The sequence below is a fragment of the Ambystoma mexicanum genome, chromosome 2p (assembly GCF_040938575.1).
Source record: "Ambystoma mexicanum isolate Mex_15411 chromosome 2p, UKY_AmexF1_1, whole genome shotgun sequence".
Taxonomy (NCBI): Eukaryota; Metazoa; Chordata; class Amphibia; order Caudata; family Ambystomatidae; genus Ambystoma; species Ambystoma mexicanum.
The window spans coordinates 1,147,401,171-1,147,425,774 of NC_090923.1; the positions used below are offsets into that span (position 1 = coordinate 1,147,401,171).

Here is a 24,604-nt window from a genome sequence, read left to right on the forward strand (position 1 = left end):
TTTGAGGTAAAATTATATATATAATCACTCTCTTAGGAGAGGTTTTACTTCAATATTGTGGTAGGTTTACTTGGCGGCATAAACACAAAAAAGCAGCTTGAGACTAAATGGATTAATGATGTAGCTTTTCACAGTCATGCTCTCCCTACCTCTTTATCACCCTAAGAATCCCCTCAGCACTCACATCCTCCTTCTTCTTTCTCCTTCCAGGTCTGATGGCGAGAACTCCAGAACTGTCAGGTCAGTGAAGCCCTATTCACTCTCACATTGTCACCTTGTCCTCATCTTTATGCTCTTGCTGGAGGTGTCTTGACTGATGTCTTTTTTCTTTTGTGGTTGTTTACTCTTTCTTTTGCTGTATGGGTGGGAATGTAATTTTTTGAAGGTCCGGCCTTTTGTGAAATTAAATGTGATTGGTTACAGAGAAACTGTCAATGAATGAGATATGATGGATTGATGGCCTTCACACTTTAGAACTGCTCCTATTTAGGACCGGCCAGTATTTCTTAATCCACTAAAAGCAGATTTTCTGTATCTTGAAGCATGTCTGGGTTTTGATGTTTTTTTTAATGCCTTGAGGAGTATCGGCTTAATCGGCCCTTTCCTACCCCTCCGCCTTTCTGTAAGGCAGGGGAGGCATCATCCTTTGCCCCCCTGGGTGTGAAGAGTGGATGCAGAAGCCTCTGGTCCTTATACTTTGAGGGGTGGAGGCAGACTCCTGTAGTCTTTATGTTGTGAGGGGTGATGTTCCTGTGAGGAATGCAGGGTGGATCATCTGATCCAGTTTTGAGGAATTGGGGCAAGATTCGCTGGCCCCCTTTTTATGAACGGTGGAGACAGGTTGCTCTGGTTCCCTCTTTGTCAGTTGTAGTGGCTGGCCCTCCTTGTTGTGAGAGGGGTGGCGGGATAACTTGCCTCCCCCATTTTGTTTGATTGAGACTGCATCCTCCTTAATAATTTGTTTTAAGTGATGTGATGTGGTTAGGAGCCTCTGTTCCCCTTGTAAGAATTGGAGGCAGGATCATTGTGTCCCTGTGTGAAGAGTGGACACAACATCTACTCCTCGTGCTGTGAGGAGTGGAGGCGAGCAACTTAGGCCCTCTTGGGGTCAGGGGTGTAGGCAGCATCTATCTCCTGGTCCCCCTGCTGCGAGCAGCTGACTCAGCTTTTTCCCCATTCTCTTAAAGGGCGCTGACAGAGTCCCTTGGTGTCCTGCGGCGATAATGAAGGCTTGATTACTGATCCCAATTTGAAGAGCGGAGGCAGGACTCTGTGGCTCTATTTGTGTGTGTCTCTGGTTTGCTGGTTAGCTTATCTAGTCCTTTTGGTGTGAATTGTAGAAGCAGGCAACCTGGGTCCCGTTGTTGGGATTGGAGGGCACAGCACCCCGCGGGCAGGGTTATCTTATCCCTGTGAGCAAGGACGCCTTGTTTATCTTGCCCTGTTTTGAGGAATAGAGGCAGGATCCACTGGTCCCCTTTTTGAGAGATTATAAATTGGGTTATTTTGCCCCATTTGTGTGTGGCATTTAAAGACGCTTCTTTGCTCCTCTTTCAGGAATTGCAGCATATCCTGCGCTGTTCTCTAAGGGGTAGGTGCAGTATCATCAAATCCCATTTTGAGGCATGCAAGCTATTATTATTATAAATGGTTATTTATAACGTGCTTAATACCCAGAGGTTTCTAAGTGCGGACCCGGCGATCAAACCTGTGTTGCTCTGCGTCGTCTTGCTTCCAAGGCGAGTATGTTGCACCTGAGCTATCCTCCCGAGACAAGCAGGTTCTGCTATTAGCCTATTTGTGGGGTGTAGCATTCGATCCCCTTTCATCTGCCAGTAGACCCCTTTCTGAGTGAAGGGGAGGCAGGATGCTCTAGTTTCCTTTTAGCAAGGAGCAGAGGCTAAATACTTTGTTCTGCTTATCAGAGCGAAGGCAAAATCCTTTAGTCCCTTGGTCTGGATGAGTGGAGGCTGGATCCCATTCTGCATTTTTGAGGAGTGGTCAAAGTGTCCTCTGGAGCCCCGGCAGTAACTGGGTGTTTTGTTTCATTGATGTTTGGAGTGTCAGTGGTATCCTCTTTTCCCCTTGTGAACAGGATCCTCTGCCACCCATTTTGTGAGGAGCGGCCTAGCATCTTCAGTTGCCACTGCTGCGAGTAGAGACATCAGGGCCTTCACTTTGTTCTTCGTTTTAGTTTAGTAGAAACATTACTCTGGTTGTCTATATTGCAAGCTCTTCTGGAATCACAGCCATAACCAACAGTGGATACGCAGACCTCCTAGATCTACCCCTTTTTTTTAAAAAAAGTTTAATTTCAGTTTTAGTTATTTAAGAATTTGTGTACGTCACCAAACACTGCACTTTCATGCATTGGGAGGGATTAACAGAAAGTAAGCTAATATCGGCATGTAACAAAGATTAAGCAAGGAGCCAGAAAGCTGCCCAGAAGTTGAGTTCTGCCAGCTAGGCACATCCTGCTAGAGCGCAACATTCTGAGGAAGGTGCAGGAGCTGGACTCAAACTACTTGAAGCTCATTTTCCAAGTCCCTGTAATGTAAATGTAGGTGCTAAAGACAGGCGTAATGGTGTTACCTCCGTCTTAATGCCTCCTTTCACGCTAAGGTGGATTCCATTGTTTTTGAAGGCGGAATGTGAAGGTAATGGTTTTACGCCAGCATGAGATTTGTATGCTGGCGTAAAAACAATGGTTTCCTATGGAATACGAAAAGTAGACGGTTTCCATCGTAAATCATTGTAAACGCTGCCTGCCATGTCTAAATGGCAGGCAGCGTCGTTGAAAGAAGCTTTTGTTGCCTCTTTACACTTCTCATACGAACATTGCTAATTACGATTTTCTGTAAAATGAGCTGTAATATATTTGCATTGAGAGCCATGCCCTACGTGCCCGTTCAGTGTCTAACTTTGCCATGGTCCATGCAAATCTTGTAATCTCTCTGAAGTCTCTGGATTATAGCACATATAATTGGTATCGAGCTTTTACTTACAGTGTTAGCATCATGGTCTGCTCGACGTTGTTGCTGCTTTTTAACTCTATTCAATGTAGACAATGACTGAGTCGTGATGGCAGCATAATCAGTCATGGGCAAAGCTTTCTTTAGAGCTCAGTACTTCCTAAAGGCGCTGACTAAAGTGCGCTAACAGTGGTCCATAATGTCAGTGCCCTGTCCAGACATGGTACTCTTAATATTATGAATCCAATTTAGGAACTTGACACGAACGCGAGCGCCTCAAAAGTTTTATTTTGTATGCAAGCCATGTATCAAGCAGCGCAAAATAGACCCATACCAGCAGGGGTGGACTGGGAACCAAAAGAGGCCCTGGAAATAATTTTCAAGTGGCCTCGTATTACACATTTTCAGCAAGCCCAACGCTTTTCCTATGGGAAAATGCGGAAATACCACACAAAAGAGGCCCAGGGTACAGAGGCCTACCGGGAAATCTCCAGAGTTCCCTAGTGGCGAGTCCAACCCTGCATACCAGCATGCCAAGCACCTGGAAAACGTGGAGCCGGGTTACCTCATACATGTGGCATGTGCAAGGCCACCAAGGGCACTTTCGCATCCATACCCTTAGGAAGTGAGCAGTAAGTCACCCCATAAATACAGTGGCATCAGAATTATTACCTGTGTGCAACTCAGGACCCGTTTTCGCTTTGTTGCATTCATGGGCCTCATTACGAGTAGGGCGGTAAGGGATACCGGGCACCGGTAAGGAGACCGCTGCTGGTAATCCCTTACCACCCTACTGCGAGTTCCCTTAGTGGGTCCCTCCTTTAACGCCTGGTCTGACCAGGCGTTATGGACGGGACCGTTAAGGGACTTCAGAGCTAATAATGGTACCGCAAATTGCGGTACCGTTATTAGCGCCTTCCCCATTCCCATTGAGCGCTATGGGGGCTCAAATGGGAATGGGGAATGGCTTTTTCAATGGGGACTTACCGGTCCCGCAAAGGTCGGACTACACCGGTAAGTCCCCATTGAACCATACCGGTGCCGGACCCGTTATTGGAGGCAGTCATGGCGCAAATAGCGCCATGAATACCTCCAATCTCGGAATGAGGCCCCATGTTTTTATGTTGGGAGGGGTGATGTTCCTGTGAGGAATGCAGGGCGGATATTCTGATCCGGTTTTGAAGAATTCGGGCAAGATTCGCTGGCCCCCTTTTTATGAACGGTGGAGACAAGTTGCTCTGGATCCCTACTTGTCAGTTGTAGTGGCTGGCCCTCCTTGTTGTGATGGGGGTGGCGGGATCAATTGTCTCCCCCATTTTGAGGGATTGCGACTGCATCCTCCTTAACACATTTTTTTAAGTGAAGTGATGTGGTTAGGAGCCTCTGTTCCCCTTGTAAGAATTGCGGGCAGGATCATTGTGTCCCTGTGTGAAGAGTGGACACAACATCTACTCCTCGTGTTGTAAGGAGTGGAGGCGAGCCACTTAGGCCCTCTTGGTGTGAGGGGTATAGGCAGCATCCTGGTCCCCCTGCTGCGAGCAGCTGACTCAGCTTTTCCCCCATTCTAGTAAAGGGCGCTGACAGAGTCCCCTGGTGTCCTGCGGCGATAATGGAGGCTTGATTATCTGATCCCAATTTGATGAGTGGAGGCAGGACTCTGTGGCTCTATTTGTGTGTTTGTGTGGTTTGGTGGCTAGCTTATCTAGACCCGTTTTTTCGCTTTGTTGCATCCAAGTTTCCCTCCGCTGTAAATATGAAGCCAGGGTGTTTAAGTGCTACCCATTCTGTACATTGCCATCTGTCAGACAAATGAAAGATCCCGTGAGGTCTGGACCCTCTTCATAGGCTCGTGCGACTGTTCTCAGTGGTCGTAGCCCCGTGATTGTCTGAAGCAGTTGGTAAAGTGACCATTGAACAGGCAAGAGCTCAGGCCACAGCCCTGTACATGGCCAATCAACGCTGGCATTTCACTTGTGTTGGACCCCGATTCACAAATTGGCTTGCGAGTTAATAGCCAAATTCAAATGCACAGTTAACAAAATGAGCCCGGGTTTCTTCTGCAGGCAATGAAGAATACGTTTCAATGTCATGATATTGAGCCTTGGCTGAGCACCCTGGTACTAAGCCGCCCTTGCAATCCGATACGGAAAAATGCCGATACTAGTTCTCCTTCATTGTGTCTTCATTGCATTGTATATTGTTAGAAAGCTTCACAACATTATGATTAGGAGCCATTTTATACACACATTAAAAACACGCTAATGCGCCCTTGGCATTCCACGTGACAAGCTCATAAGAGAAATCCGTCTTCCCAAGAAAGCCAATTTTTCAGAAGACTCATTTATTTTAACATTTAATTTTTGTAACAAGACCAAAAATAACAAGAGAAAAATAATGATTTTACTATTTCTGTCTCAGCCTTGTGCTGAGGGCATGAGAAAGACTCGCAGTTTGTACAATGGTCAAGTCCCTTTAGTCCATCCGCTCTTCCTAGTTGTACACGTGGCTGGGTAGCCAAGGTTAACCTTTTAGGAGGGAGGTCTGGTAGGGTGGTTAAAGGTAAAGTACAACACTTTATAATTTTTAATTGTAAAAATTATATCTGTATCTTTCTATGCAGGGGACACGGTAGCGCAAGGTTACAGGTAAGTAACTTTTTAAAATAGAGTTAGTTCAGTCTCTTTGGTATGTGACTCTACCGGGAAGGTCACCAGGAGAATTAAAGGTTAACCAGGGTACCAAAAGTGACCAGTTGAGAAAGGTCCCAAAGTTGACTATAAAAGAAATGAAGATCTCTGATGAAGTTCCATGTTAGTGGTTTCACACAAATAGGTCTGCCTTCGCAGCCCTGGCAAACCAACCATGAGCTGTCAACTCCTTCTAAAAGTCCAAGTTTGCAAGGGGGAATGACACTCTCTGTTTTGGTGTCTAAGGCCTGGTGATGAAAGAGAAGACCTCTACACATTCAGGTCGACTTTGGAGTCACTGCAGGGGATGCAGACCCAGGGAGGAAATGACCTTATGCTAGTGTACAGTGCCGTTGTCCAGTTGCCAACAATGCAGGTCCGGTTTTCAGGAGAGGCAGACGGCGGGCCAGCCCCTCGGGTCATGTCAGCCTGGGCTTCCTTGGCATCCCAGGGTTTGTGAGATAAGGTCTCTGTGCTGGATATTGTATTGCTAACATTAGGCCTATGACGTTTTACCAGCCCTTGATCGCCTCGTGCTCACCTCTCTCTATGTCCGAGTGCATAGAGCAAGAAGCAAGGCATGGTTTGGGGGCATAGCAGTCTTCGACACTTGTAACACAGCTGTGCCCGCAGGATCCAGCGGCAAAGGGAGCACCGACTGCACCGTTCTTTTTGTCATTGAGAAGTGTGGAATTCACAGATCTGGGCAGTGCTTTTCTGCCATGGTGTGATCTTGTGCAGATGCCGCAGCAGTGTTTCCTCACAACCCTCTTTGGTATGGACTCATCTTCTCTGTGCTTTGCGAGTCATCAAAAAGACTGACCAAGTATAGACATAGATGGCGCTATCTTACATATGATTTTTGGGAGCGCAGTGCACCATTAGCATTCATTTGCAGTTTGTCATGCTTTCACACTTTTGGCAGTCACCCAATCATTGGGGAACACCACATTCAAACCTTTCCGGGCAACCAGAATGAATGCCAATTGAGCTTTAGATGGCAGATCTCGTGTTCCTGGTCTAGCCATTTTGGCCTTGTCAGCCGTTACCTCAGGCTTCCTCAGCACAGAGTAGCCATTACTATATATGGTCTCCCCCGGTACCTTTTACATAAAGGAAACCACATTTTACTGCAAAACGTCTTCAGGGCTTGCAATACAAGGACAACACATAGTGGCTCTTGTGCCGGGAACATGCATCTGTTCCCTCACTTGTAATTACATTTCAAAGCTTTGCAACATCCTTTCACTGCCACCACTTGAGGAAAACAGTGGGGTGTCCTTTTGGCCCAAGGTCCCTCGGGGAGAACAATGCAGATAAAGAGGCGCCCCTAGTGAGACATTGGATTACAACTCCCTAAAGAAAAAGTCTCTGAAGCAGTAAAGGAAAATCAAAAAGAGCCGTGGCCTTACGCCAGAGCCACAGCTAAAGAATGCCAACCTAGCAGGACCCAGACAGAAGCTCCTGTATGGAAACTAAAGACAGACTGCATTTATCAAATCCCGTGTTTTTGGTTTTGTGCTTACACAATACAAAATGGGGAGAAACACAAATCTCTTTGTTTTTCTCCTGCATGTCTTGGCTTTATGTAAAGCAAATTAAGATAAATTAATTTTTAGAAACGTTGCTTTTATTACAGATATTCTTTTACAAAAAGTGTTTCAGGGATCTCGCTTGTGCACATGCATTTATGATCACTGATGAAGACCCCGCAATGGGGAATGGTGTTTTCTCAGTAGCCAAGCATTTCCCCAGCATAATCTACCAGAGTCATTAGATTGCAGGATGTGGTATCAGTAGCAGGGCACTTTGTGTTATAAATAGGGAGGGTTAAGCTCTCCCTTATGACAATGTTACATGGCACCTTAACAGACAATCATTGTACAACACATGGTTTTTGAGCATCATGTTCTGGCCGGGCAATCTAGGCTTGTTTGTTTGTTTATTTATTTCTAATGTGCACCAAACCCAAAGGTAACAGGACGCAGCAATACGAAAGTACAACGCTTACATAGTTACAGGTAGTTCACAGTACGACAAAGATATATTTACAAGTAACATTATAAGGTTAATATAACAGTATCTCACAATATAGATATAAATGTACAACTTATATACAGTAAGGTTCCACATATCACTAGATAACAGTAATGGGTTAAGGCAGCTTAGGTGAGGGAATAGGGTCAGTTTAACTAGTGATCAATAGTGTTGATGTGGTTGATGTAGTTCTTTCTGAAATGTAGGTATGGTTGGTCTACTCAAAACTCGTGTGGCAGGGAGTTCCAGAGTTTGGTAGCCTTGACGGGAAAACTGTTACCGCCAATCTTAGTAAGTCTGAATCTCGGTACCACGAGGCAGTTGGCGTTACCGGCTCTTATTAGTCTGCTGGATGATCTTCTATTTAATCTGTCTATTGGGTAACTAGGGGCAGCATTGTTTAGTGTTTTGTGGGTCGGGAGACCATTTTTTTCTGTATTTTATTGTGAGTAGATGGTGGAGGAGATATGAACTTTTTTGTTCATGCTAATGCGGCTCTTAAGGTGTTATTTTGAAGGGTTTGTAACCTCTGGATAATGGCTTTGTTAGCACCGCTGTAAAGAGCATTGCAATAATCTAGCCTAGAGAGTATTAATGCTCTCTACACGACAAAACTGTCCTAAAATCTGCCTCACCAACAAAGCGCTTAAACACCACGCCCCCCCACCTCACAGATAAGTTCACATGGAAGGTATCCAACAGAATCACCAGATGTTCCAACATACCATGTCTGGCGGTGCCCACATACAATCTAAAAAGAGCCAGAGGCTCTAGATTCCCAGTATTAGCCGCCCAGCTTTGGAACACTCTCCCTCAGAATATTCAAACCATTCAAACCTTTAACAATTTCAGAAGTCATGCTATCACTTGGATACTAAATAAAACATAAAACAACAGCTCTTGATACCACTAACCGTTAGGTGATCGGCACATACTACTGCTATGACCCAAGGTATAATATGCATAATGATTAATATGTATATATGTACCATTGTAACTTTACCTGAATGTTCAAACTGTATTCATGCATATAACTGTCTATTCTATGCCTTGTAACCATTACTACTATAGCGCCCAATTACCTCTGGGTCATGTGCGCGATATAAATAAAATAAACAAACAAACAAACATGATCATGGTGGTGCAGCTGTCATTTGACAGGAAAGGCTTACCAGCTCTAATAAGCTTACAAGTGTAAGCAGTAGAGCAGTAGTAGAGGCCAGGGATTTCACTTGTTTATCAAAGGACATAGTTGAGTCGAGGTAGAAGCCAAGGGTTTTTACCTCCTTGGCTACTCTAATGATGTTTCCATCAATAGTGAATGAGGAATATTCATGGCCTAGTTTGTTGAGGTTCGAGTGGGTACCCAGGATTACCAGCTCTGTCTTATCATCATTTAGGCATAGACCGTGGGTGACCATCCATGCCTGAATGATGAGGAAAACCCTATTCAACAACGCCAGGTCCTTGCATGATCCCCAGAAAGAGGGAGGAGAATCTGAGTATCATCTGCATAGTTAGTGCAGGTGATACCCAGAAGGTCCAGATCATCGAACAGGGGTTTGGTGAATATATTGTATAGGGTAGGGGAGACACAGGAGCCCTGAGGTACGCCACATAGGATGGGGATAGGGTCCGCCGCTGCCGATGGGGAAAACACCCTCATGGTTCTCTCACTCAGGAATGATTCTATCCTTCTGATAGCCTCTGTGGAAAAATGAACTGCTGAGTGCAGGTGTCTACATAGGACCTTATGATCCACTGGGTCGAATGCAGCTGAGAGATCAAGTAGAAGGAGAAGTGCTGTCTTCCCTTTGTCTCTCAGCTCATCAATCTGTGTCTTTAAATCAATCAGGGTAGTTTCTGTCCTGTGTAGTGGGCGGAAGCTGGATTGTCTAGCTCCTAGAAGCTTATGCAGTTCAATGTGTTTTTGAATCTGTGTATATGGAACTTTGTCAAGTATTTTAAGTAAGAATGTTACCGTCGTAATGGGCCGGTAGTTAGTGGGAATGAGTGGGTCTAAGGTTTGCTTCTTGAGGAGTGGAAGAACCCATGATTGTTTTAAGTTGGCAGGAATGGTGCCAGAGGAGAAGGAAGCATTGATCAATTTGGATATAAAAGGTGACAAATCTCTGGCCGCATCTTTTATAATCTGGGCAGATGTCGCATTTGCAGTTAGAAGGTTTGAGAGATAGATAAGATAATTTTCTCAACCTCCAGAATGGATGTTTTAGTAAAGTGGAATCTATTGGCCTGGGCAATGGGTGTAGCACTAGGCGGGGGGGATTAGTAGGATGTTGAAGGTTCAAAGTGTCTTTTTTTATTTTAATTTTATTTTGGAGTGTATTTATTTTATTGGCTAACTCGTGTTGAATATCTGAGCACCAGATCTTATTTTTGGTACATATGTCAGGTATGGGAATTGGAGACTCTAGTTCTTTTAGTATGGTGAAAAGTTCCTTCATACTTGAGCTAGATTTGGCAATACGTTTGTTATAAGAATTCCGTTTTGCCAAACAGACCTCGTTTTTGTAGTGCCTAGAGATCGTAGTTAGCTTACCTTTGTTCTCATTGGACGGGCATAGTCTCCAGGCAGTTTCACACTTCCTTTTCATGAGACGTAAGTCCTTTAATTGTGGTGTGAACCACTTATTTAAATGGGCTTTAGGTTTGCTTGCTCTTAGTTTGAGTGGGGCGATTTTATCCAATGTGGTGAGCATGATTTTGTTATATTCATGCACCAGTGTACTAGGGTCTAGGTTATCGGGCAATGAGTTTAGAGTGGGGAGAATAGCAGGGATCACTTTGTCCACTGTTATATTCTTTTTGTTTCTAGTTAGACAATGTGGCGCCGCTTACGGTGCCATAGGGGAGGGTCTTATAGTAGATAATGTGAAAGACACAAGTGAATGGTGTGTCCACAGTTGTGGCATAATGGATGTAATGGTGGCCGTGCAATTGTGATCGGCTACCCAGTCTAGGGTTCTCCCTTTAATATGGGTGGGTTTGTTAACTTTTTGAGTCAGTCCTAGTGCATTAAGAATATTGGCTATTTCCGAAGCATGCTTGTCCGCTCGGTCGTTAAAGCCTAAATTAAAGTCACCCAGTAACAGTAATTGGGTAGTTGTTTTAAGGTTATTAGCTAGTATACTATGCATATCCTCCTCAAATGTCCCAAGAGGACCAGGTGGTCTATATATTAGATGGATGGGAAGTGATTGGGCGTTTTTTAGAGGGAATTTGGCAGTGAGGATTTCACATGATTGCATAGTTTGAAAGAGGGCTAGTCTAGTGATAGGCTCGCTCTAGAGATAATAGCAATTCCACCACCTCGGGATCCATCTCTGTCTTGCCTGGATATTGTATATCCATCTGAGATAGCTAACACAAGTGAAGGTCCTGTTATAGCCAGGAAATCTAAGTTGCCTTCTATGATTAGGTCAGCAATGTCTAAAGCATGGGCTACAAGAGATCTTGCATTTACGAGTGCTCCTTTAAGGGAGTGTACCTCCGATTTAGCTATGACCTGGAGAGGGGTAGGTAAGTAGGGGACAGTACGCTTAGGATTGTGCATCGTGGTCTGAGGGGCATTAGCGCAAATGGCAGATAAGGAGATAGGACGTTTAGTAGTATTAGGCTTCATACTAAGGTGGCAATTAGTTTTCTTATTTGTTGATGGTAGAGATCTTGTAAGTGGTTCGTGCAGTTGGTGAGTCTAGCGCAGAGTTTACAGTTTCTATCAAGCATGGTATATGGAAGGGTAACATAGTTACCTGGGCCTGTAGCGTGGAGGTATTTAGAATGGACAGAACTGGGATTGTTTACTGCCATATTATATACGCGGTTACCAGTCATTTGGTCGAAAACCAAATGATCGAATGCCATTTGGTCGAATGCCAAATGGTCGAAAAAATGGTCGATTTTTTTTTTATTATTATTATTATTATTTTTTTTACCAACCGAAACAAAAAAAATATATAAATAAATAAATAAAAAAATTCAACCTTTTTTTTTTCGACCAATTGGTATTCGACCAAATGGTCATTCGATCTTTTATTTTCGACGAAATGACTGGACACCAGATAGGCTGGATAAGACTAGTTCAATCTCGAATGGAGGGAACTCGTTACAATTTTCAAATATACTGGTAGAAAGGAATGTAGTGGCTACCATTATATAGTAGATTATGCTTAGGTTTAACATGTTTAGTAACAGGTAGTATATGGCGACTGCAAGAACTAGGAGGAGTAGCAGAAGTGCGCCGTGGACGGAATCAAGTGTCCTGGACAAAAGGAACAAAGTCAATTTTTAGATGGGACCCAAGAGGCAGTTCTACTAAGCCTTTGGTCACTATCTGGTGAGGAACAATACACATAGCACATTTTTACAAAAAGACACAGCGAGAGGCAAGTGGGGCCAGTGTATTCTGGGAAGTTTAGGCACACACATGCAGATTGTGAGCAGGAACAATGTACTGGGCGCACATGCGCAATGCATAATTTGCCCAATCAACGTACACATAAGGCGCAGATGCATAAATACAATATACACACGTTTAGTGCGTCGTAAGGAGAGTGTGCAGTGGTACGTGTCGGGGGAAGCATGAGACAACAATTGAACTAGGCTAAATGACATGAGGGCATGGCAAGAAAGCAGTATACAGAACACACATTTTCACAGCATATTGGGCATAGCCAGCTAAAGGTTGGCACGGTGCAATATGGGCAGTATAGACATATTCTGGACATAAGCTAGGAATGGTACGCAAGGCGCAGATGCACAAAGGCAAAGTGCACCCTATATGTATACAATCAATACACAGTGGGGAGATGTACAATAGGGGTATAGGCAGAGGCAGATATTTAGGGTGAACAGTATATCGGTTCATATGGGCAGCACAACACAGTAGCGAAGTAATTTGGAACAATGCACAAGATGCACATTTTTAGAGGGCAGGGTATGCACAGTCAGGCATGTATGAACCGTGCGGTAGAGATAATATTATCACAGTCAGAGTCTCAAATTGAAAGTGGGAATGACGATGCGCTGGTGACGTGAACAGAGCACAGTGGCAATGGGAGTACAGCGCTGGAAACGGAAGATGGTTACACACTCAGGAGGCCGGTAAGAGCAAAGGCAGTTCGGGAGGCCATGGGCAATGTTGTCACAGATAGGGGTGTTGGTAAATCTCCGGGGCCCAAAGGCAGTGTAACATGGGAGGAGGCACATTGTGGGAGAACAATAGGGCCACAATAGAGAAGTGAGAGTTACCTTTAATGAGTTGTTGCGGTAGCTAGGGCAATTTGAGCAGGGGTTCTGGCTGACGGCGTGCACGTCTTAGTGACAGGCTTGGGACAGGTGAAAGCTTTGTTTCCTGGGCCTTCGTTCCGGTGGGCCGGCTGACGCCTGCCGGCTGTGATAGGTGCTTCAAATGAACCTTCCAGCCAATCGAAGCCCAGCTGGGGCAGAGTTAGGCCAGTGGAAGGGATGCCAGACTTGGGGCAGCCATCTTGGGCAAAGCACCAACCTCGTGATACTCAATGGTGGTTACTGTGGGGTGCAAGTCTCAGCACCTGCACAGGCAGCCGCAAATGAACGAAAATGTTGCAGGTGACTTCTTCAGAAATACACACTAAATTAAATTAAATGTACATTTTCGGTGGGCAGGCGCATTTCAAATCGCGTTGCCTAAATGAGATATTCTCTCACCATATATCTATGGGAGTCTCTGGGGGCCTCGGTCATCTCCTGGGGTGGAGGTTGCTGCTCCAGAAGCAGTCCAGATGCTCCTGCTCCTCCAGTGGAGCCACGTAGCGAAGTAGAAGGCTTGGGGCAGGTGAAAGCTTTGTTTCCTGGGCCTTCGTGTCTGTGGGCGGGCTTATGCCTGCTGGCTGTGATAGGTGCTTTAAATGCACCTTCCAGCCAATCCGGGTTCAGCTGGGGCAGAGTTAGGCCAGTGGAAGGGATGCCAGACTCGGGGCGGCCATCATGGGCAAAGCACCAACCTGTTGTTGGCCTGGATTTCTTTGTCCCTAGGATTACTTTCTTGGCAGTGCACCAATTGGGTGGTCCCAAGGAACAATACTGATACTTATCATCTCAGATAGATGATCCCCTTTCAGCTGACATAGGAATGTCCATATTAAGGAGAAATTGCCATCCAACTCTGAGGATGCTAATTGTGTTTGCTGAGCTGAATAGTGTACCTGAAGCTGGGTTGTAGAAAGTTGCCCACTTCACCTGGGTGGGAGGAAAAGGGGACTGAGTTGAATGTTTCTAAACCAGTTTTATGTAGGACTGAAATACCTCTCCTTGCAAAGTCTAAAGACCACCAACGGTTCCCCAGAAAAAACACCAACAATAAGAACAGGTACATTTGTTCAGTTTTCAACCAGCATAATTGGGCTTGTTCTGTCTTGGTGCATGAAACTGGCATAGCTTGAGGGTTAGTTTCCATGTGCATGGACCACACCACGATGCAAGTTTAGTTCCGCCAGGCGTAGTAAACCAGTGTTGTTGCATTTCCTACACAGGTGTTGAAAAAACCTATTGTTTTAATGTGGGCCAGGAGAAATTGTGATTTGTTGCTTTCATGTCTTTTCTAATATACCATGGTCTGGGTGACCTTTGATATTTACTGAACTCTGTCTCAGAGTCTGGCGGTGGAAATGGTACCCTGAAGCTGAAGAAAGGGCATTATGCAAAAGACAGCAAAGAAGAGAGTCCTGCAAGTGGCACGAGAGGGTTGGAAATTAGTACAGATTGACAGCTGAGGCAGTGAACAGAAAAGTATACGGAAGACAACGAAGACATAGACCTGTGGATCAGTAGCACAAACAATGCTCACAAGACAGCCAGCAGGAGCCGAACAGTGACTACATCCTGAACCAAAAACCATCTCACTGGTTACACACATGGCACATTTGTTCACACACACAGACGATACCAGCAGCCAAAATCAGGACAATGGACTTACATAAATGCACGTTAGGACAAGAATAAATAACACAAAACTTCACAGACTGGGAAGGATAAATAGCTAAGGATTCAAGTCAGATAATAGGAATCTGGGATAAAGGTCATACCACAGCCCTAGAGCAATAATGAGACAAGGCTAAATAGTTCTCAAGATAAGAAAGCAGAGCAAAGCAGCGGAAATACATTGTGGACAGGAGCATTGCAAGAGTACCACAGATTAAATAGAGAATTACCCAGGCCTGGAACTGCAGACTAAAAACTGCAAACTGAACTACAGACAGTATTGCATTCTTGGTGAGGGACTGTTTGTGATGACACCTGCTGCAGTACCTACGCGCCCCGTTAAATTAAAAGGGTTTGTCCATGAGAGTTGAGGTGATGTTAAAGATCTTGCGTCGCACCAGGTTTAGCTACTACGGAAACTTAGAGTCCCTCCACTCCGTTTGTGACAATATATAATGGTTGTGTTGAGCTATCCCTTGATAGTGCGCCGAAAAATAATGGAATGGCAAGTAGTGATGATTAATCAATTCCTGTTTATTTTTGTGATGTTAGAGCCTTTGTGGATGACACGTGTTTCGGCAGAGCTGCCTTTATCGAATCCAGGCTATATAGATAGCTCATAAGTCACTGCATAATGCATAAAGGTGCTGAAGTTCACAGGGATGAATCCCTCCTGATACAAAGAAGTCCTCCGTATGTACGAGTGTCCTGGACATATAGCCTGGATTCGATAAAGGCAGCTCTGCCGAAACACGTGTCATCCACAAAGGCTCTAACATCACAAAAATAAACAGGAATTGATTAATCATCACTACTTGCCATTCCATTATTTTTCGGCGCACTATCAAGGGATAGCTCAACACAACCATTATGAACTACAGACAGGAATCAATTAGAATACCGACCAAAAGCAAGGCAGCAGCAGACTGAAACTATAGAGTGGAATCAAGGAAACTGCATAGAAGTACTAAAGAAGCTGCAGACTGAAATCAGGGATTGCAGGCAGAGAACATAAGGACCAGGGGTAGAGAGCCAAGTGACTTGCAGGTAAGCAACAAAGTAATTGAAAACAGAGCGGGTACTACTAGCAGAGTGGACGGCAGCAACAGGACTCAGCAGGTAAACATGGTTAAAAGGAAAAGCGTCTGAACGCGCACTCAATGCCAGAACAAAGTGCTCCTGCATCCAGCTGGTTAAAAACTCTCCTTCAAAAAGGAAAAAACTGCAGCTGAAATGGCTCCTGGCTGCATCGTGTTGTACTTGTAATTAATGAATTCCTGAAGAGCCATTGATATTTTTTTATAATGGGAGGAGCCAGTGCTTAACTTGTGGGGGTGTTTGCCAGGGCTCAGCCCAGGCACTTATTTTTGAGCACCAGCACTTTTTGTCACAGACTCACTTTAATTAGGAAGAGGTGATACTCAGTGCATCCATCAACTACAGTGAGCAAGTGCGAGCTGTAGTGTAACACCAAATATGTGTACACTGTGGAGAGCAGCTATGGGTGGTGGCAGCAGTGGTGGGGAACTTCCCACCTGCAGTGTCACAGGAGAGCTAGAACATATTTGGGCACTGGCACTTACTTATTTTTTTTTACAAATTAACACTGGAAGGAGCTGATGTTTACTTGGGCTATGATTCTGATTTTGGATTCTAAACAAGTGCAAAATGCCGCTGGACAATTGTGATTTTGACTGCAAGAAACCAGGAGGCCATCGTTTCTTTGAACCCACTAAAATGTTTTTGTTGTGACACAGAAAATGAACGGTTAGGACAGGGAAAGGATTAATCAGTCTTCCAGATCCAGGAAAGGGTGGGCAGCTTCTAGACAGGGGAGGACTGGCAACCAAAAGAGGCCCTGGAAATAGTGTTGAAAGTACCCCCACATTACACATTTTCAGCAAGCCCAACTCATTTCCTATAGGAAAATGTGGAAATGCCACACAAAAAAAACCCAGGGTGCAGAGGCCTATCGGGAAATCTCCAGAGTTCCCTATAGGCCAGTCCACCCTGGCTTCTAGGCAAAGGTAGACTGCCACTGAACAGGCAACTTTCAAAAATATTGTTTGTCTCTCATTTTTGGTGGGCTGGTGAATGGCCCAGCGGCAGCTAGATATGCTGACACAGACCCCACACATGATTATTTTCATCTGGGCCTCTTTGGATCTGTTTCCCTGGACAGAGTGAGTCGCAGTGCGAGATATCTGCTCTGCATGTTGGCATTGCTCAGTGCAAGGAAACCAAGAGTGTTTCCAATGGCATCAGCTTTTGATGCGGTTGGAGAAGTTGCAATCCAAATGGATTATGCCTGCTTTTTTAGGTCTAGAAAAGGGGGAAGAAGCCATAGGGATACCGTGTAATGACTGTGTCATGTTTGTCTATTGCAGTGTCCATTACTGATAGCTGCCATGCGCATGCATGCATAGCGGTGAGCAAAGTGAATTGTTTTGCCTAGAGCGGAAAATGTCACAAAATCCTGTGGGCGGCCCAGAGGCCCATTTTAGTTCTCATCCCTGGGGGAAAATGATCATAATCTAGTGGAGCGGACCACAGACATGCTCACAATCGCTGATGAAATAAACACTGGTGTCGCAGACCCTAATCCGGCCCCTATATAGGAGATTAGATACAACAGCAGCAATCACGCTATAGATTGTGAAGCTATTTCCGCACACAGCAAGCAGTGCATTGACACGCACTCCAATTGCTTTTGAGAACAAGTCTCTCAATGTTGAAAGCCCTGAGGAAGACCGCCGCTGGTCGAAACATGTGCCATCTGACACTTGGGAATAAATATTTTTCAATTGCAAATCACTTCTGATTCAGTCATCATTACAAAGCAGACAAGTTGTCCTACTAGACTGCGCGCAGGTTGAGAGTGACAAACACTCAATTGGCTCTGTCTTTTAGGGTAATCCACAGAAAATTGATTTGGTGTACTCTAATTGAACTGTGCCACTCGTGGCCTGGGAGGTCTGCAGGTCAAATTCAATCGCTTGCATTGCTTGTAAAATGTATGTCAGAGTAACCATGTAGAGAGACTCCAGAGTAGAATACCAGTTCAGGCCTTCAAGGTTTAAGGGGGTAGAGTAAGCGGAAATGGTAGTAACATGATCAATAGTCAGAGTCCTTTCATTTTCTGCAATTAATTTTATTTGATTCCGGTGGAGGTATTCTTTACATCTCCTCTGCCAGAGCTATGGAAGTTTTTTTTAGTGCGGCTCATACATATCCCAGGTGAATATTGTTAAGAAAACAAACGTCCTTTTAATGCAGGGAGGACACATCCTATCTTCTGACTCCTGAGGTGTGTGTCTTGATGGATTAACTAGAGGCAGCTCACTCCCCCTTCCCAAAACATCAAGCACACCTCTTGGGTAGAAGAGGAACACGATTTAGGTTTGGTAATACGTATTCTTTTTATTGTGTTTTTTGTTAGTTTGGAGCATATTGTCTCAGGGCAGAAGGTCAGGAATGGTAAACCAGGCAGGCAAGCCCCCTCTAGAGGTAAAGCAATCAGTGTGTGTTGAGGTTAAGGCCAGTAATGGGGCTATATCCACTGTCCTGTCTCCAATTCCCAGGCCTCTTTCAGGAGTTGCACTTGGATGATGCTCTGTCCGCATCCTCTGTGTCAGAGCTGTTCTCTTGGTTTATCCAATGAAATATATTTAGCATGATATATTTTGTAGAAAGTTTTACCAGACAAGTTTGAATTTGTGTTTTTTGCTCTTTACATCCTATTCAGGAAAAGGTACAAGGAACTTAAAAGGTACTCTCACATCTTTCTCTACTACACTGAAATGTACAAATGTAATGTTCAGGACTGAATGCAGCTTTTTATCTTTTGCTGCTTTCAAGCCTGTTTGCCTCACTAAATAACCTTGCAACACATCGCCAAGATGCAGTGTACACGTCCTGCCTGTATATCATGCCACCCCTATATACTCAGCGGAGTAAAACTGTCATCGGCATCACTTTCAAGGTCAATATTTTAAGAGGTGATGGATTTCATTTTTGTATAATGGCCTGTAACGTAAATGTGAGACGACACATTAGACAAAATCTACAACGTATAATGCACTCAAAATGAACACAACTAAACTAAGGGCAGGGGCAGGGAACTGAGAAGTCAAATAGGTATATTGATTATTTAACAATACATTTTAAGTGGAAACGTATAAAGCATCCCATTAAAAGATTGGCTCAGATTTAGGATGAATATGCCAGGGTTTTATGTTTATTTAATACTGTAGCAGGAATAGCATTTCAAAAGGAAACACTACATGTGTAAGGAGTCATCTCTGGCTAGGGTGCTTTGCATAGGTCAAAGTTGATGAGTAATCTTAGGGACAAAGAGCACAGATAATTAATAATATTAGCAGTCATTTACAGGTAGTTCGATATGTACACAATGTCAAATGCCCTGCAGGAACAGTATTTACATAGGACGGGCAGAAGACCAGTGGAAGTGGTTTTAGGGTCACCACTGAAAGTGTCCTTCGAGGGGGAGGAGTTGGGTTTCAAGGCTGACTGCAATGCGGGGAGAGTGGTACTGTTTTGAATTGTTGATGGGAGAGAGCTCCAGTCAGCGGAGGTGTAAGAAGTGCAGAAGAGCTGAATCGGGCGGGGTCTTCGGGTAGGGGGGACGGAGAGATAAACGGGGGGCCTAGCACAGAATGTGAGTGAGAGAGTAATGCGATGCATGATGTGTGTGTATGGGATTTATAAAGTGTGAACTCAGCTGAGAAGGAACAGAGTTCTGTACAAAGAGGACTCCTCCAGGGGGTTGCAAGCGCAGCTGAGGGGTTGGGATAAGCAGGCCAAACAAAGGAGTGGGCTCCAGAAGGGAAGACATCTGTTCATGGTTATTGGGACCTTACCCCAAAGATGGGGCCTGAACCTTGATTTTTCTTCCTCATAGTTTCTTGCAATTGAGCCTGGCCAACTGGACTGAGCTGTGTCTTCAGCTTGGAGTATATCAGGGAATCAGCTTTGATGTGTATTCTGGCCCTTTGACATCGACTGACTTGTACACCGTACAGAGTACTGTGAACTTTATTTGTTGTTCCACAGGGAGCCCATAGTTCTCTCACATTTGTCTTGATTAGGTCTGTTTTTGGAGACGAGAAATCGGATAACCCTTCTAAACATCGTCATTTGAAAATGGTGGCTTTTCAGGTTTATAACTTTCTTCACTAGTAGCAGTGGTGTCTTCGGTTCACTTGGCCATGGGAAAGGTAATGCATCTCTATGAGCCTTTCCTGTAATCAGCACCTCAGTTTTAGAGTACTTTTGGAACAGTAAATTCTATGTAGCCCAGCGATAGCTGTGCCTTAGCTACTTTGGAATCCTATCCTGGTTGAATAAATGTGTCTCTCGACTTAGATGAACTTACATCCTTTCCGAATTGGTGGCGGTGCTGGGACATTGCGATGCATGAATATATTGTAGATACAAGCATATATTGTAGCGACGTCGTGATAACAAGAAGCTCTGGGGCACACCGCAGGATATGGCTTTGGTCGAAGATGCAGTGCCCATTCCGAGCTCTTTACTTCATTCAGATCTGAAGGAACTGTTCTACTGTAAAGTTAAACCTAGGGGCCTGGCCCATTTTCCTACCTGTAAGTGAAGGATTGTGGGGTCTACAGCACCATAGGGAGCCAAAAGATCCCAAATAGATCATCAACATTAGAACTTCAGAATGACTCAGATCTAAGGAGGCACATCTGCTGTTGGGGCGTGGTGGAGAATGCAGGGGTTTTTGATTCGGATCCTGTATTTGACTGTAGCCATAGAAGGGCCAGCATAGCCAGGGCGATGTGTTGCCATCTTTGCAATCCCAGCAAGAGTCTGGCTGCTGCATTTTGTGTTCTCTGGAGTTACTTTGGGAGGCCTCGGTAGTGGCTGTTGCCATAGTCAAATCTTGATTGTGCAAGTGTAATGGCTGTAAGGGGATGACAACTATGGCCTGATCAAACGGCGACATGATGAGTAGAAGGAGCCATTTTTGACCAGTACTTTGACTTGTTGTTCCTGTGTAAGGGAGTTTCCCATAAGGTTTCTCAGCTGTCTTGTTCGGCTCAGGCAAGTGTCCTATCTCGCCCAGTGAGGGTATTGCAATGTAGTGTGCTGACATTGTTGACCAGATCATGATTTCCATGAGTTCCCTCTTATCTGTAATGAATTTTTATATGCCACACTTAATACCAGACCTCTCCAGCTTCTAAGCACCAGAACGGGGATTGAATTTGTGTTACCAAGCATCATCTTGTTCCCAAGGAAAGCCTGTTACCCATGGGATACCATTTCAGAGTCTTTATGGTCTTCCAGGGGTCTATTACAAATAAGCATCTTCATCTCCCTGGGCAATTGCCCTTCCTCGCCCAACCTCTCGACCTGAATCTTACTTTCTAAGAATGAAGCCCCTGGTGACAGTCTAAAAATAATGTTTTCCTTTGCACCTGGTAATAAGTTATATTTTCTTCATTTTGTCATCCTCCAAATGTTCTCTGAGTGCATTGCCAGCCAATCCAAGAATCTAGCCACATCACCACTATCCGTCTATGACTTTCTCATAAACGGTATGCCCTACTGGCATGTTAACCAAGTTGTTCCATTAATTCACATTTTCCAGTTTAGCTTGCTCCCACTCACCCCTCTGATAATTGTGACTGTAAGGTGTCTACTATGTTTATCATATTATTAAATTAACTTCTATCGGTGCTAATTTAACATTTAAGTCACTTCAAGTTTCCATTGCCACTGTTATTCGCCGGCCCCCCTTGTCACATGTCCACAGGCTGGCAGTAGCACTCCAGGAAATGGGCAGTTCTCGCGTTTATACAGTTTCTCAGTCTGTCCTGTGTTCCCGCCTGCTGAGCCTGGGAGCATTTAGATGTTTAAAACTGAGTGTAGCATTAGAAATTCTGGTTTTTCTCTGGTACACATTTTATGCTCAGAAATGTGATGCATGTCCCTTTAAGAGCCATGAGGTGGAGCCGCTCCACCTCGACTAATCAGTGCCCATCACCTACATTCCAAACCCAGAGGCTTCAGATAGTTTTTTCGCCCATTGGGAAACAAATCGTTGGTGAGAGCTCCTGCAGATTTTAAGTCTTTCTAATCCAGAAAAGGAAAATTGCTATTTTTGTACGTCTTCAGCATTATCTTTAATTCACTATGTATACAGACTCTGGCAGCACTCTGTTTGCTTATTCCATCAGGCTCAGATGTGTCTCTTCACTCTAAAATGACTTCAAGAGGCATATCATTTAATCTAAATTAGCATCCGGGGCAGGGGAACCAAACAAATCTGGTTGCTCGGATCACGGGCTGAATCCCACAATCCAAGCCCGCGTTCCATACAACCTGATGGCTGGTTCCCCCGCCCTCCCATCTTCTGCCCACCTTTCCCTCGGGTCTCTGATCCCCTCCCACGCCCACTTACCTGATTTATTTTGCCCGCGGCTGCGCATCCACCGGCGCTGCAGCCTGCTGGACCGCCATGGAAATGGAAGAGGGCCTCTGCTATTTTAAGCAAGTATTTTGGTCCATAGAACGGGCGCAGCGTGGCATCCAGTTCATTGAAACAAAATACCTTGCTCTTACCACCCTGGTCATCCGGATTTAAAACCTGGGGTGTTAATAGCAATAGCACCAGATCTGGCGGGCTGGACCAAGTGGTAACGGCACCGGGGCCCATCAGTAAGGCCCAAGCGTGGGATGAAAAAAAACACCTTTTGAGACCAAGCTAGGATATTTAGTGCCATACTCTCAAAAACAAGCGGAAATAAAAAATAAAAAAGTAGACGTTGCACCTTTTTTATTTGCACTTGTTTGAGAAATGTGCTGGCTACCCTATTCTCAAAGGTGACCTGCACATTTCAGTGGGGCTGGACGGCAGCGCAGCCTCTTTGCACAAGTTAGTAACATATTAGAGGCACCCGCTAACCTCTTGGTTGCTGGCAGCGCATTTCACAGTGACAGGCCCTACAATGTAATACATTAAAGCATTTCCATCCCTGTTTGAGGGATCGAAGAACAAGTTTCACAGCCGCGGTTGAAGCTGTGGGCTTTAATAAAGCCTGTTTTAAGTTATGAGAAGCCCAGAGATCACCCTGTCATGGCTTGCGAATCCCTCTGCACCTGAACCTTTCAGGCTCGGGGAATTATCATCATTTGCTGCGCATTTCAAAGCGCATCCCCTTTGTGGATACAGGGACCACTTTGAGATATCCAGAAACAGCTCCTTATTGGTGCTAAGGGTTGAAAAATGGCATCTGAATGTGCTGCATTTCTTTTGGTGCAAGTGTGCTACAGCATCTGATCACTTGCAACAAAGAAGGTTTGAGAATCTGGCCCTTTGAGTTTAAAGGCTGCTGCACAACTGCTCAGCTCAACACTTTGTGAACTATATTTTGGGGCTTACGTAAGCAGTTTGATGTTGATCTGTTAAACAAAATATTCTAATAGTTTCTAAAACTCATACTTTTGCTCAGTTATAAAGATATGAATTGGAGGGGCCGCTGTTTTATTGTGCTGTAAAAAAAGGTACTATTATTAACCAAGTCAATGGTACGCATTTCATAAAACACAAGACAAATTGTCCCTGCCAAGACTGGACTCTGTGACTTGCAAGTCGTACGAGGATCTCATGAGTGAACGCTTAACACAGTTAGCTACCTTACCAGGACAAAAGTTTGTATTCTATAGTTCCGCTTTTAATTTGGGTTCTTGATGGTACAGAGTGAATTTCTAGTCTGCATCTCCCACTTACCCTTCCTTTCTTTGCTCAGGACCTACTTCTTCTGAAACACCTTAACAACGTCCTCTGCCCAATTCTATGATGTGTGAGTGAAGTCTGGCCCTAACATTAAACAAAGTGTTTGCAGAATGGATCCAACACCCACAGAATCTTGTGCCTCCAGTTCTTTAAACAGGTGCCTCGTGTAGCATACATCACCCAGTCCATTGGTTGAAAAGCAGGACTGGATGTAGTCCCTCTGCTAAGGAATGTCTCTAAATTCTGCCTACATTCTAAGTGAACCAAATGTTCTTAAATACTAGGTCCTACACGTTTTAATCACCATCTCCACCAAGGCCTGCTAGAGGTCTGTGTCCCTTTGCTCACACTTTGTAGCACCGTGCCCTAAAAGAATCACCCTGTGAGAACCCAACATCGCTTGTTGGTATCACCCAGGAACTTACACCAGGCATTACAAAGCCTTCGTACAATCTAATGGAAGACAGAGCTTGGGCAGAACAACAAACTAGAAATCCACAAAACAACCGCACGACACTTCCGACTTGCAGAGCATCTGTCCATGGCGTGAAAGGCAAATAAAATGCTGGCTATAGAAACCAGTCAATAGGATAGAATCTGCAAACAGTGTGTGGCCGGGAGAACTAAAGACATCGAGCCAAACTTTCCTCTGCATTGTCTACTTATAATGACATTTGGCACATTAATGTACCGGGGCATGTGAGAAAAGGGAAGGTGTAGAAAAGTCAAATCTGTGCCTGTGATTAGCTAGGAAAAACAAAAAGAGCAGCAAATTGCATCAGTAAATGGTACCAGACTTCACAAGACACAGAGAGAAAGTCTAGGTTTATAGGAAAGAGTTTGGAAAATCAAAATACAGAAGTGTTATTTATGTAGCCCTCGATGTATCCCACATATGTGTAGATTAGCCACGTGTCACATTTAGAGAGACTGTGAAATTAACCATCCGTATCACTAGATAGAATTGTGAAGATTAGTCATGTGTCACAACAGATAGGTTTGTGGAGGTTAGCCACATAGAAGAACTAGTGAGTAGCCAATGTACTAACCACACCACTCGTACTTCCTCAAACACACCACCCAAACACTATACTCACCCACTGGACTAGTCAACATATGCCCTAGCGCCCCCAATACAAGTA

At 44.6% G+C, this 24,604-nt stretch overlaps 1 protein-coding gene across 4 annotated transcripts in view; it reads left to right on the forward strand.

Moving 5' to 3' along the window:
• IQSEC2 (IQ motif and Sec7 domain ArfGEF 2) overlaps window positions 1-24,604 on the forward strand; it is a 1,791,459-nt gene that overhangs the window by 553,069 nt on the left and 1,213,786 nt on the right. For all 4 annotated transcript variants that reach the window (XM_069645245.1, XM_069645244.1, XM_069645249.1 and 1 more), the window contains exon 2: window positions 211-240. In XM_069645245.1, the coding sequence (XP_069501346.1) occupies window positions 211-240 (30 nt within the window). The remainder of the gene's footprint in view (window positions 1-210; window positions 241-24,604) is intronic.